Source organism: Lynx rufus, unplaced genomic scaffold (genome assembly GCF_022079265.1).
Source record: "Lynx rufus isolate CCGP_SWC_20201006 ecotype Redwood Valley unplaced genomic scaffold, mLynRuf1.p SCAF_2, whole genome shotgun sequence".
Lineage (NCBI taxonomy): Eukaryota > Metazoa > Chordata > Mammalia > Carnivora > Felidae > Lynx > Lynx rufus.
Window position 1 is genome coordinate 130044995 of NW_025814834.1, and position 15150 is coordinate 130060144.

Here is a 15150-nt window from a genome sequence, read left to right on the forward strand (position 1 = left end):
CAGTGATTTTATCTACTCCCATAGCTTCTGCCCTGTTCCTCTACTGATGTTGTTGAAGTTCATATCTCCAAGACCTGTATGTGAGGATCTGCAAATACTGTCTACTGTCTGCTAGACGTTTTGAAGATACCTCACTAGCACTTCGAAGTCAACATGTTTTCCTGACTGCCCCCTCATCACAGTGTTCCTTCCAACTTCCTATTTTGGGGTTCTCACCATTTTATAGTCACTGAAGCTTAAACTCTAGAACTCAGTCTTGCGTTATCTCTTTGCTTCTTTGCCTATTCCTTAACGCAGAATGCCCCAAACTCTTTTTCTCGCAAACCTGATGACTGTTAGAGTAATACCCTCCCTATACACATGGCAACCCAAATAACACCTTCAGAGTTCTAGATTCCTCTCTTTCCCTTACCTTCTATATTGTGTCGGTGATCAAGTTACCTCCCACTTGCTAAAGATCTTTTGTATTTTGCTCCGCATTGCCATTCCTACCACCTTCCCCCTAGTTCGGAGATTCATTTCTCTTCTGGATTTTTGTAATAACCCTCTTATTGTTCTTTCTATTTTTAATATTTTCTCTCTCCTTCTCACCAAAGTTTATCACTGGAGTAACCTTTTTCTAACACCGATCATGTCACTTCTTTGCTCAGAATTCATCAGTAGGAAAAAAAAAGGAGTGGGAGATACAGGCTTCTAGTTATGGAATGAAGAAGTCTTGGGAATAAAAGGCACAACGTAGAGAATATAGTCAATTGTATTGTACTAGCATTGTATGGCAATAGATGGTAGTTAGTCTTTGGTGAGTACAGCATAACATATAAAGTTATCAAATCACTATGTTGTATACCTGCAACTGATGTAATGTTGTGTGTCAACTACACTCAAAATTTTTTTAAAAAACCCCCAAATTTGTCAGCAGAGAACCATTATTTATATCAGTATTTCCCAACTTCATGAGTTTGCTATAATCAAGAACTGACTGTACTCTAATTATTTTAAGAGTGGATTCATTTATATGTCAAGAAATTTACTTTAAAATAAAATTTTGTAATACTACCATAAACAGAAAGCTAGTTGATTAAAAGTAAGCATAAAATACAGGTCGCCCGGGTGGCTCAGTTGGTTAAGCATCCACTCTTAATTTTAGCCCAGGTCATGATCTCATGGTTTGTGGGATCAAGTCCTATGTGCTCCATGCTAATAGCACAGATCCTGCTTGGGATTCTCTCTCTCCCCCTCTCTCTGTCTGCCCCTCCCCAGTTTGTGCTTTCTTTTTCTCTCAAAATAAATAAACATTAAAAAAAATAAAAAATAAAATTAAGCCTAAAATAAAAACAAATTAGTGTTGTGAATTGCTGGCTAAATATTGTATTATTTGATAAAATTATCCTGTTACTTATCCTCCCTATTTTTTAAGTTGGCAAGTATTCAGGAATATTAGCACAAAACTGAAATGTTGCCCATGATGTTACCAGAAGGACTGAAAGATAATTGAAATGAGAATAATTTTCTCACACTGTGATTTAGTGTTATTTAATACTACTTCAACATAAGCACCACATGTATTCCATTCATTTGGAAATACTAACTATAGAATTCATTTGAAATCCTTTTTGTGGCACGTAAGTTCTCTCACGATCTCCCTGTGCTTATGGTGTCTCCTACTTTTCTCCCTTGCATTTTATCCTTAGCACATTGGAACAATGTAGGGTTGTTATGAAGATTAAATGAGTTTATATGTATAAGGTGCTTAGAAGTAAGTGCTCCATGAATATTAGCTGTTGTTATCACTATCGTTATTAATGTGTTTTTTCTAATTAACATGTGTTCTGCCTGTTTGCAGACACTGTGACGTATTCTTGGGATGTTTTTTCACATTTGTCTGCTCAGCTAATGCCTGTTTTTTTTTTTTTTCTGCAAGTCTCAGCTCATACAGTCTTCCTCTCCTGAATCCCGCCCCCCCCAACTCTACTATACCTTGAATACATTCCCAGTATAACACCTGAAATATTCTCTTTGGTTATGTGAGTGGTCTGTAACTTTCTTCAGGGAAGGCACTGCATCTTCTTATCTTTTAACCCTAGCACCTAGACCAGTGTCCAGCTCACAGTATTTAAAAAAAAATTTTTTTTAATGTTTATTTATTTTTGAGACAGGGAGAGACAGCATGAACGGGGGAGGGTCAGAGAGAGAGGGAGACACAGAATCTGAAACAGGCTCCAGGCTCTGAGCTGTCAGCACAGAGCCCGACGTGGAGCGCGAACTCACACACCGCGAGATCATGACCTGAGCCAAAGTCAGATGCTTAACCGACTGAGCCACCCAGGCACCCCTCACAGTATTTTTTAATTCAATAAATATGGATTAAGAGCCTTAGTATGCCATACCTTATGCTAGGCATGGATGGTACAAAGATGAACAAGACATGGCCTATCTCTTTGAGGTAGGAGTCTGTTGGAAATACATATGATGTATATTTAAGAATTATGATTATTAATTTTTTATTTAAAAAACTGTAACAACCTAGTGAGATTCGAACATACACTCTTACTCCATAAGGCTCAGTCTCAAACCATTAAGCTGTGAGTCATACTAAAATTTTAAGTATTTTATCTCATCTGGTTAATAGAGTGTGAGGTCTCTGATGGCAAAGGTCTCAGTACCTTTCTTCCCTCAAGGTACTTGGCATTCATTGTTTATCTCTTGTAAATACTTACCGACTTATAAGATTCAGAATTATTTGGAATGACATGGTGGCTGTTGACTCTAGTATTGCACAAGTTTAAAAATCACAAATGTACTTAGCCTTGTAGCTGTGACTGAAAAACTAGGACAATGGATGCTGATGAAAATGATAATTAGTATGAAATGTGTCAATGTTAGCATGCTACAGTGGCTTTATTTGTAATACATCTCTGAGATGAGTTTCTACTTTTTTGTAGCACATTTTTGAAGCTGGAAATACCAATGATGATTCAGGATTGGACTTTGAAGAATTTATGCAGTACCTTAAAGTCCATGAGATAAAAATGAGGCTGGCATTTAATAGCCTGGACAAAAATAATGATGGTGTGTGTGTTTGTGTTTTATTCACAATTAGCTTAACATGAATAATAATTGTCAGTATTAAAGGGATTTTTTTACTAGCTTTTACTTACTCCTGTCATCAAAGATTCAGTTATTTCTATTACTTGTCTAGCAGTAATTTTTTATTTCTAAAAATAATATATAAACTATATTTATTAGTGTTATAATTTTTGTGTGATTTTGAAAATATTTTGGTTGCAGGAAAGTTAGATAACACAGAAAAGATCCTAAAATAAAGTAACAGTTACTTGTAACTCTGCTGTGTAGATGTCAGGTTTAACACACACACACACACACACACACACACACACACACACACACACACAAATAAATATGTAGTTGTTTGTTTTTACCTGAGAGAGAGAGCACGCTCATGTGTGTGCAAGCAATGGGGAGGGACATAGGGAGAGGGAGAGAGAGAATCTCAAGCAGGCTCTACACACAGCACAGAGCCTGGTGTGGGGTTCGATCCTGAGACTGTGGGATTGTGACCTGAGTTGAAATGAGGAGTCGGACACAGCTGACTGAGCCACCCAGGTGTCCCTTGATATATTTTTATATTTCCCTCTAGACTTTTTATTTCTGTTTCTTTCTTTGTTTCTCTTTCTTTCTTTAAATGAAATTGTAGTCACGCTGTATATATAGTTTGGTGTCCTATTTTTTTCTCTGAATGTTACAATGTAAGCATTTTCATTTCATTTGGTATTCTTCACATAGTTTTTAATGACTCTGAAATATTCTATTTATGAGTAGATGAATCATTCCTATGTTGTTAGACATTTAGAATGTTTCCAATCTTTTATTCATAGTGCTGCAATCAATATCCATGCTGATTTACAGAGAAAAGGTATATTTTGTTACAAACCTTTAAATCAGAAAGACTATAGGTAAAAGTAGAGTACCATTTCTGCATCCATATGTGGCTAATCCACCACAGGTAATTAGAACCTAATTATATGCTATTTAAGAAACATATGTATTGATTTTTTAAGTTTTGTGAAATCTAGTTTTTGTTAATTGAAAAATTCTAACTGTACCAGAAAAGCTATTTAAAGGATTGTACTGAAAGATTCTTGGGTAAAATAAAATGTAACCTGAATGTCACAGGCTTAGTGACCTGTGATATCCATACTACAGCGCTCTATGCTTCCATTCACTTTCCAGAAAGAAGTTTAGGCCTTTCTGGGTTCTGCTACTGAAATAGTACCCAGAAGCTTTAAAGGTACCACTTACTAATTTATGTAAATTAGACGTGGTCATCGGTTGCTGCTGATCTTGGACCAGTAGTTCTGTTCTTGTGCTATTCTGGAATTTCACTCTCTTACTACTGCTTACCGCCATGGTCATCATTTGTAAGCTGAAAATCCACCGTGTCAGATAATCAGCGAAATTAGAATGCCATTAGTAAAATATAATGCTATCACTATCTCTGGTAAAGCTGTAAATCACTGCTTGTAGCTCTTGGTAATAATAGAGAATACTTTTTCTGAGGAAAGATGGGTATCCGAAAGTAATATAGTGATTGGCAATATAGATCTTTTAATTTCTGCCTTGTCTAGTCAAACTGCCAGGAGTCAGCCCCCAAAGTCCTGAGAGCCACAGTCCCAGTTCTCACGGGCTTCACGTGTCTCGAACACCTGAGCTGCAACAGTTGGTGTGAGGCTCTGCTGTGGGCACCAGGGCTACTGCCCACCTGGCCTGCAGAGCTCAGGCCCCAGGAGCCCTGCAGGAGCACCTGGTCTGGCGGAGCTGCCTGCTCCCTGTGTCATCATTGTTGCCGCTTCAGTGACCACCTTGCAGAGCTCAGCCAGTTTACTTTGGCCAGCATGCTTTTTGTGTGTGAAAAAGGGAGCACATCCTCTGTTATGGGTTGAGGGGTGTGCAGCTTAAAAAAGATACGTTGAAGTCCTAGCCTCCTGTACCTCAGACTGTGACCTTATTTGGAAACAGTTCTTTACAGAAGTAATCAAGTTAAAATTATGTCATTAGGGTAATTCCCAATATCTAATATGACTGGTGTCACATCAAGGGGAATCGTGGACACAGAGGCACATGTGCACAGAGGAAGATGATGTGAAACGACCAGACTTCTGGCCTCCAGAATTGTGAAACAGTAAATTCCTATTGTTCTAAACTACCCAGATTGTGGCACTTTGTTACGGCAGCCCCAGGAAACTCCTCCCTTCTGTAATGCTTTATCAAGTGTCTGACAATACCAGAATGTTTTGGGCCTCAAAGTACAGCTTTCTCGATTCATGTGAATATGCAGTCACTTTCTTCCAGAGTGTACAAATGCTTCCAGATTGGCTGAGATAGGGTAGTTTCTGCTGTCAGGTGTGTATCATTGACCCTGGAGCTGACATTTCCTTCTGAATTCTATTACTGGATCTGGCTCACTGCATCATACCTTCCCACGCTTTTCCTTCCTGACATCATTGTTCCTGATGGGACTCTCCCAGCTCATCACACATTATATTTGTTAAACATTAATAGTATACCGGATTCAATGTTTACCACCTGCTTTCTGTCCCCCAGGAGGCTTTCCAGGCCTTATGCCAATCAGTGGAGGCAAGAGGATGCATGTGGGCTGCTGTACTATCAAACTCATTAGCAGGAAGTGCTCAAACCCCAGTGTAATCTCATCTATTTAACTTTGTTCACCAAGTAGTATCTGAGCTCCTGCTCAGTTGTTCAGCCAAAATGTCCATGGAATGCTGTTGTAAAAATGTGAATGAAGTAATTATTGAACATAATTTTATCATTAAGATTATTTTTTAGATGGACTTTTTTGGAGGCTGAGGAAATGGTGGGAAAGAAATTAACATTTATTGGACTTTATCTTCTATATCTTATTTTTGTCTTACACAAGTCTTTGTAGCAGCTGTTTTTCACAGATGAGAACACTGAGGCTAAGGAAGGTTAAATAATTTTGCCTTCCATTGGCTTTCCCAATGAACCACATCTCCCAGCACTTATGCCTTGGTGTAGCCATATACCACACAGACCTGTGTTTGGCCATTTGACTTGCTTCAGCCATTAGCACATTAGCAAGGCTTAATAAGTATTTGTACATTGGAACTTGTCCTCTTGGAATACTCTTTCTTGAACATCCTGAGCCGCCAGAAAAGAGGTCTTAGCTACCCAGTTGGAGAGATCGCATGGAGAGAAATGCTCATTTAGTAATCAATTATTTTACATTTCCATCTGAGGTAATAGATATGAGTGAAGCCATCTTGGATTTCTAGCTGTAGTTGAACCTCCAGATGATTGAATTCACAGGAGTGGCCCAGGCAACACAAGCAGAAGAACCAATGAGTTGAATCAAGCTCAGATTGCATACTCATAGTCAAATATATCCTTTTTAAACCACTAAATTTTGGAATAGTTTGTTACTTAGCAATAAATCACTGGTACGGGAATGGAATATTTTGTATTTCTCCCTGGAATTGCAATGCTGGAATGGTTGTGTTCCTCCTCTCCATCCATCTAACTATTGTTATTCCATTGAATTTATTTCAAGTCCATTATATGCTTGCTGCATATAATTAAAGACAACTTTGAATCTCTTTTTCAGGTCATATGCCTTGATTATATTCTGGAACACATTACCTAATTTTTTCTACATCTTAGCTTGGATTTTTAGCTTCTTCAGGGTAAAAATTACTTAATGTATTTTAGTTAAATGAAGCAAACAGTTTTTGAGCACTATATGTGAGTTATTGCACTAGGAACTGTGTGAACAAAGGTCTTCAGAAGCACACCATTTGGGGTGAATTAAGAATAAACATACAGAAGACAGACTATGATCATTTCTCTAGAAGCGATGTAAGGAGAGCTTAATTGTGCCAAGGGACACTTCAGATTTGTGCTGGATCAATATGTAAATAGAATGGAAAAGAAAGGGTTTCTTGAGCAAAGAGAGTAAGTAGTTTGAACAAAGGCAAAATTAGGAAATTGTCAGTCAAGGTCAGAACTGGTTAATATGGCTTTTCAAGTTTGACCCTAACTTACTATTTTTGGGGGGAAATTTCACTGACATATAACATATACATCAATGTGCACACATTCTAAGTTAAAAGCTCTACAAATTTTCCCGAGGCAAACACACAACATGAAAACAGCATCCAGATTAAGAAGCAAAATATTAGTAGTATCTCAGAAGCAGCCCTTTTATATCCCTGCCAAATCACTATCACCCACTAAAGTAGCTATTATCCTGCTTTCTAGTACTGTATGTAAGTCCTCAATCAATCTTTGTTAAACAAGTAAGTGTACCGTGCTCATACTGTATCTCTTGCTGAAATGCTTTTTTGTTTCTTTGGTGGTATCTTGTTTATCCTTTATTGTACTTCATTTGTGACTTTTGTTTTTCACTCCTTTATTTATGCCTCCATTACACTTTATTTATAACTATCCTATAACATACATTTGGCACAGTGTGATATAATTTTGAAATAAGTAGTTCATCCATACAAGCTGGCAAGCTTCTCAGGGGTCGTTGTTTTATTAATCTCTGGCTTCTCTCACATTTAGCATAGTGATTTTAATAGTACGCTTTCAAAATATATTTTTTAAACTATTGAATTAATGAGCATAGTGTTCAGAGATTGTAATGGGATATAAGGCAGAGGATTCAGTTTTCCCAGTTGAAGAAAAGTTTGATTTCTAGGCTGAGGAATAGATCAGTAAATTCCACCCTGTGAAGCTTGGAACACTAGGGGCCTTGGAATGATTGCAAAGAGTCTGAAATTCTATGCATGAATACTGGGCTTTATCTATAGGCTAAATAAATAATATATCTCATACATATGTGTACTATTTATAAATGGATACAGATGCAGCTATGGCTCATAAAATATGAACTAAATATGTGACTGAATTCATATATTTTTGATGTTACATATTTTCAACTAGGTGACATTAAGTTGATTTTTTTAATACGGAAATGTCCTCATATTTTAAAAGACTGAGTATCCTCAACTCTTTGTTTTACACAGAGGAGGAATCAAAGATTCTTTGGACTTGGATAGTGCCATGATGAGTTATGTGTTTTAGAGTTTGAGGAGAAAATGGAATACTTAATTTTTCCTTTATAACATCCTACAGCATGAGATTGAGATGCATAGTAGGCTTGTATTCAATATATCAGTTGATTTGAGTTATAACATAGGATATGGTTGTGTTAAAAAGAATTTGTGTTGGGGGTGTCTGGGTGGCTCAGTTGGGTAAATGTCTGACTCTTGGTTTCAGCTCAGGTCATGGTCTTGTGCTATGTGGGATCAAGCCACATGCTGGGCTTTGTGCTGACAGCATGGAGCCTGCTTAGGATTCTCTATCCCTCTCTCTCTCTCTGCCCCTCCCCTGCTCTCATTCTCTCTCTCAAAAGGAAATAAACTTTAAAAAATGCACCTTAAAAAAAGATTTTGTGTTGTATTATAATTTAGGTATGTTATTATTTTTTTAATTTACCTTATAAAATGTCAGGTGGCCTTATTTTCATGTGCCTGAATCAGATCTTCAGAGTTAGCTTTTAAATTTTTTCCAACTAGGTATCATAATGTAAATCTGTTGTAGATCTACAATCTCTTACTGGAAATCCTTAGGGTCAGATGTGTTTAGAAATTTAGAATTTGGGTTTTAGACAAGCAATACAGTGCCTGTATGATATATTATGTGATACTACAAGTGAGATTTGGGGTACCACTGTGCAATTATATATGTGAGTATTTCTTCAATGAAACAAATGAATAATTATATAGAATCATAAATAATTGACTACCAAATGAATTTTGATCACAAATATACAAGAAGTCTTTTAGTTTTCAGAGCTTTTAAGCTTTGTGTTGTGAATATGGAATTATAGGCCTAAAAAACATGGACTTTTTAAAGACTATTATGTTCTAAGTATATTGCCTTATCTTTTCAGATACTTTAATTTGACATTTTTTCACTTTTTAAAGGAATAATAGAAACTTCAGAAATAATTGCTGCTTTGAAATCACTGGGTATGAATATTTCTGAAGCTCAGGCAAAAAAAATTCTACAAAGGTCAGTCCTCATCCTTATTTTTAACAGTTTTTATTTAGTTCCATGTTAGAAACTAATTGCTATATATGTAGCGCCTTCCTTCCTCCCTGCCTCCCTCATTTCCTGCCTGCCTGCCTTTATAACATCAGCTTTTATTGACAGTGTTATAAGAAGAGTCCCTGAGAAATTTATTGAACTGTGAGAATGCTGTTGACTAAATCATGAAGTGTTTACACTTCACAAAGTCCCTAGGATAAAATCCTTCCTGCTTCTAGTTCAAAGAACAGATGTAATTCTCTTAAGCAATTGACTTAACACGTTTCTTTTTAATTTTTTTGACATACAAAATACTGTACATAATTAATATACACAACTTGGTGAGTTTGGAGATAAGTGAACACCTAGGAAATCATTACCACATCTGTGTCATAAATCTATCCATCCCTTCCAAAAGTTTCCTCCTACCCTCTTATTTACTACTATTATTTTTTCTGATAAGAATACTTTTTGTAGTTAAAACTTCAACTTATTTATTTTTTTACTGAGGTGTAACTGACATGAAACACTAGTTTCAGGCATATAATGTAATGTTTTGATATTTGCATATATTGGGAAATGATCATCACTGTAAGTCCAGTTAGCATCTGTCACCATATATAGTTAAAATTTTTTTTCCTGCAATGAGAACTTTTAAGATTTACTCTCTTAGCAAGTTTCAAAATTATGCAGTATAGGATTATTAATTCTAGTTATTATTCTGTACATTACATTCCCATGACTTACCTATTTTATAACTAAAGTTTGTACCTTTTGGTCTCTTTCACCCATTTCACTCATTCCCTAAACCCCCACTTTGGACAACCCTAATCTGTTCTCTGTATCTATGAGCTTTTTTATTATTATTATTATTTTTAATATTTCACTTATAGGTGAGATCATACGGTATTTGTCCTTGTCTGACTTGTTTAACTTAGCAAAATTCCCTCAAGGTCCATCGATGTTGTCTCAAATAGGTAGATTTCCTTCTTTTTTATGGCTGAATGATATTCCATATTCCACACACACGTGTGTGTATGTGTACACACACATACCACATTTTCTTTATCCATTCATCCATTGGTAGACACTTAGGTTGTCTCCATGTAAGAACAACTAACATAAATCTGCTGTCTTAGCAAATTTTTAAATATCCAACAGAGTATTCTTACACTAGTACTTATTCTTAGAGGATTTATTATAAATGTTATAAGCACTATTTTTGTTGTCAATTTCAGCATCGATAGTGATGGAACAATGACAATAGACTGGGATGAATGGAAGTACTACTTTTTACTTCATCCTGAAAAAAATATTGATGAAATTGTTCATTTCTGGAAGCGCTCTACCGTAAGATTACTTTGTATTTTACTATATTTTTATTTTGTCACAAATGCCATAGCTGTTATTATGATCACATAATCCCTATACTACTTCCAGCCTCAGTGGCTAAAATAGCAAAATTCTCTCCTAATAGTGTTCTACTAATTTAGCAAGGAGCGTTAGTATTATATGTACAAACACAGCTACCACAATTTCTTTGTTTGGTAAAACCTAGAACCTACTTTGCATTGAGAATAAGTTATTCCGATATAGTTAACTGTCTTAGGAAAGTGGAAAAATAATATACTTTAATTCTTTTCACAGAAATGATATATTCAGTTAGGTTTCTATCATAGGAAATGCAAAGTCAAACATTAAAATGCAAAATTTCAGAATCAGAAAGGATCAACTGTGTAATCTACCTATTTGTTTTATTTAAGCACTTGACCCAGTTGTGAGGAGGAAATGAGGTTTTATAATTGAAAACATTTTTTTTTCTTTTTTAGATCTCTGATGCAGGGGGTTAAGTTAATCATTTATTCATGGTATACTATTTGCAAATCCTCCTCTCCATAGACAATATAAGGGAGGGCCAAGAGCATAGGCTTTGGAGTCAGATGCCTAGGTTTGAACTTCACTTCTGCCATCCACTAGCTATATAACCCCTCCGTGCCTCGGGTTTTCTCAATTATATACTGGGTATAATAATGGTAAGAGTTTTGAGAATTAAATTAGTACATTAGTTAATAAATGTAGAAAAGGTCGGAGCAGGTAATACATGTCTTCAGTAAAGGTTACTTATTATGATAAGCACTTATTCTAATATGTTTCCTCTGTGTCTTGGATATGTATATAATCTTAGGAATCATGTAGTGTTTCATGTGTGTGCTTTTATTTTACATAGATAGTATTCTGCTAAAGGCCACAGCTGATTTTTTGCTTTGTTCACTCAATATTATGATTTTAAGATTTGTCCTTGTTTTTATGCATTCATCTAGTTTATTGCTTCTAACTACTGCATGGTATACATTTAACACATCTTCTTTATCCATTTTCCTAGTAATAGGAACTGATAAGAAATAGTTTTCTCCAACTTCAAGCAAAATGCCTTCCTCTATTGTAGCTTTGGGAATTTCACCTGAATTTCTGAGTCAGAAGTAATATGCATTTGCAAATTTTAGTAGGTTATCCAGTCTTAATTTTATAAAATATATCCATGTTATTTCCCAGGATAACTTGCTGTGGTAGCTTACATTCCCACCAGCAATGCCTGAAAGTTCCTGTTTCTCTACATATTGCTTGGTATTGTCCAGTTTTCTAATACTTTCCACTCTGTTGGGTATAAAGTGGTATCTTCTTTTAATGTGCACTTCTTTGATTTTAGTCCATTTTAAACATCTCTTCATAGAAATACTAGAGATTCACGTGTTCTTTTCTATGAATTATCTTATCCTTATAAGATTTGTTGAGATATAATTGATATTTGACATTGTGTAAGTTAGGGTGTACCACATGATATTTGATACACTTATGTATTGTGAAATGACTGCCACAGTAGGGTTAGTTAGTTAGTTAGCACTTCTGTTACCTCACATAATTATCATTTCTTTTTTGCAGTGAGAACACTCATAGCAACTTGCAAGTATATAATACAGTATTAACTATAAGCACCATGCTGTAATTAGATCCCCACAGAATTTGTTCACCTCATAACTGGTGGTTTTGTCCTTTGACCAACATCTTCTCATTTCCCTAATTCCCCAGCCCCTAACAACCACCATTCTACTATCTGTTTATATGAATTTGGCTTTTTTTAGATTCCGTATATGAGTGAGACCATACAGTATTTGCCTTTCTCTATCTGACTTATTTCGTATTTAGCATAATGCCCTCAAAGTCCATCTATATTGTTGCAAATAGCAGGATTTTCTCCTAATGGCTGAGTAATAATCTATTGTGTATATGTATATATATATCATATCTTACACTTAGGTTGTTTACGTAACTTCACTATTGTGAATAATGCTGCAATGAACATGGAGGTACAGATATCTTTTTGAGATCCTGATTTCATTTTCTTTGGCTTTATACCAAGAAGTGGAATTTCTGGATTATATGATAATTCTGTCTTTAATATTTTGAGGAGCCTCATACTGATTTCCATAGTGGCTGCACCAATTAAATTCCCACCGACATTGCAGAAAAGTTCCCTTCTGTCTACATCCTCACCGACACTTGTTGTCTCTTGTTTTGTAGGTAGTAGCCATTCTAACAAGTGTGAGGTAATATTGTGATTTTGATTTGTGTTTCCCTGATGTAGACCATCTTTTCATATACACATTGGCCATTTATAGGTCTTTTTTTTTTTTTTTGAGAAATGTCTGTTTTGTTCTTTTGCTCATTTTTTTTCATTAGATTGTTTGTTATTGAGTTGTGTGAGTCCCTTATATATTTTGGATATTAACCCTAAATAAGATATATGATTGTTTCTTTTACTGTGTAGAAACTTTGAAGTTTGATGTAGACCCACTAATTAATTTTTGCTTTTGTTACTTATACTCCTGGTGTCATATCCAAAAGGTCCTTGATGGTACCCATGTCAAGGAGATTTTTCCTTGTCTGCTTTAAGGAGTTTTATAGTTTGAGGACTTATTTTAAGTTTTTAATCCATTTTGAGTTCATTTTTCTGAGTGGTTTAAGGTAGAGGTCCAATTTCATTTTGCTGCATGTGATTATCCAGTTTTGCCAACACCATTCTTTGAAGAGGCTATCTTGCCCATTGAATATTCTTGACTTCTTTGTCAAATATGAATTTATATGTAAGGATTTATTTCTGGGCTCTCAATTCTGTTTCATTGGTTTATGTGTCTCTTTTTCTGCCAGTAGCATACATTTTCATTATGAGCTTTGTAGTATTGCTTGAAATCAAAGAGTATGATGCCTCTAGCTTTGTTCTCTTTCAGGATTGCTTTGGCTATTTGGAGTTTGTGTTTCCATATGCATTCTAGGATTTTTTTTCCTATTCTGTGAAGAATGCAATTGGAATTTTGATAGGGATTGTGTTGAATCTATAGATGGCTTTGGGTATATGGACATTTAACAATATTAGTTCTTCCAAACCATGAACATGGTATATCTTTCCATATATTTGTGTCATATTCAATTTGTTTTTTTAAATTTTTTAATGTTTATTTATTATTGACAGACAGAGCGTGAACAGGGGAGGGGCAGAGAGAGAGGGAGACACAGAATTGGAAGCAGGCTTCAGGCTCTGAGCTGTCAGTACAGAGCCTGATGTGGGGCTCTAACTGACAAACCACAAGATCATGACCTGAGCCGAAGTCGGACCCTTAACCCACTGAGCCACCCGGGCGCCCCACATATTCATTTTATTTCATCAATGTCATCTAGTCCTCAATCTGTAGGTCTCTTACTTCCTTGGTTAAATTTGTTCCTAAGTATTTTATTGTTTTTGATGCTATTATGAATGAGTTTGTTTTCTATATTTCTTTTTCATATATTTTGTTGTTAATGTATAGAAATGCAGCTGATTTTTATATATTAATTTTGTATCTTGCAATTTTACTGATTTCATTGATTAACAGGTTTTTTTGTGGAGTCTTTGGGATTTTCTATATATAAGATCATGTCATTTGCAGCAGAGACAATTATACTTCTTTCTTTCTGATTTGGATGCCTTTTTTTCCTCTTTCTTGCTCAACTGCTATAGCTAGAACTTTTCAGTACTGTGTTGAATAGGGTTGGTGGGAAGAATGGTCAACATTGTCTCGTTCCTGATCTTCAAGGAAAAGCTTTCAACCTTTAACCATCAAGTATTATGTTAGCTGTGGGCTTGTCATATATGGTCTTTAATATGTTGAGTTATATTCATTCTCTACCCAATTTTTTGATAGTTTTTTTTTAATCATGAAAGGATGTTGAATTTTGTGAAATGCTTTTTCTGCATCTATTGATATGATCATATGATTTTTATCCCTAATTCTATTAATGTGATATCACATTTTTTGATTTGTGTATGTTGAACCATCTTTGCATCCCAGAAATAAATCCCATTTATCATGATCCTTTTAATGTGCTATTGAATTTTATTTGCTAATATTTTGTTGAGATTTTTGAATTTATATTCATCAGGAATATTGGCCTATAGTGTTCTTTTTTTGTAGTGTCCTTGTCTGGCTTTGGTATCAGGATAATGCTGGTATTGTAAAAATTAGTTTGGAAGGTTCTATACTCTTCAGGTTTTTAGTAGAGTTTGAAAATGGTAGTAATTTTTCTTTAAATGTTCGTAGAATTCACTAGGGATACCATCTGATCGTGGGCTTTTATTTGTTGGGAGATTTTTGATAACTGATTCAGTCTGCTTTCTCATTGGTCTGTTCACATTTTCTTTTTCTTCATGATTCAGTCGTGTGTGGTACATTGTATGTACCTAGAGATTTATCCATTTCTGCTAGATTATGCAATTTATAGGTGTATAATTGTGCAGAGTAGTGTCTTACGACCCATTGTATTTCTGTGGTATCCTTTATATTATCTCCTCTTTTGCTTCTGGTTTTATTTGAGTTTTCTCTCTTTTTTTAGTTTAGCTAAAGGTTTCCCAATTTTGTTTATCTTTTCAAAAGAACCAGCTATTAGTTTTGGTGATTTTTTTTTTTT

At 35.3% G+C, this 15150-nt stretch overlaps 1 protein-coding gene across 1 annotated transcript in view; it reads left to right on the forward strand.

The window, feature by feature from the left end:
- Nucleotides 1-15150, forward strand: part of LOC124514284 (calcium-binding mitochondrial carrier protein SCaMC-1-like) — a 51891-nt gene that overhangs the window by 16557 nt on the left and 20184 nt on the right. Inside the window, exons 2-4 of the mRNA XM_047082307.1 lie at nucleotides 2943-3069; nucleotides 9048-9135; nucleotides 10389-10500. Coding sequence (XP_046938263.1) covers nucleotides 2943-3069; nucleotides 9048-9135; nucleotides 10389-10500 — 327 coding nt within the window. The remainder of the gene's footprint in view (nucleotides 1-2942; nucleotides 3070-9047; nucleotides 9136-10388; nucleotides 10501-15150) is intronic.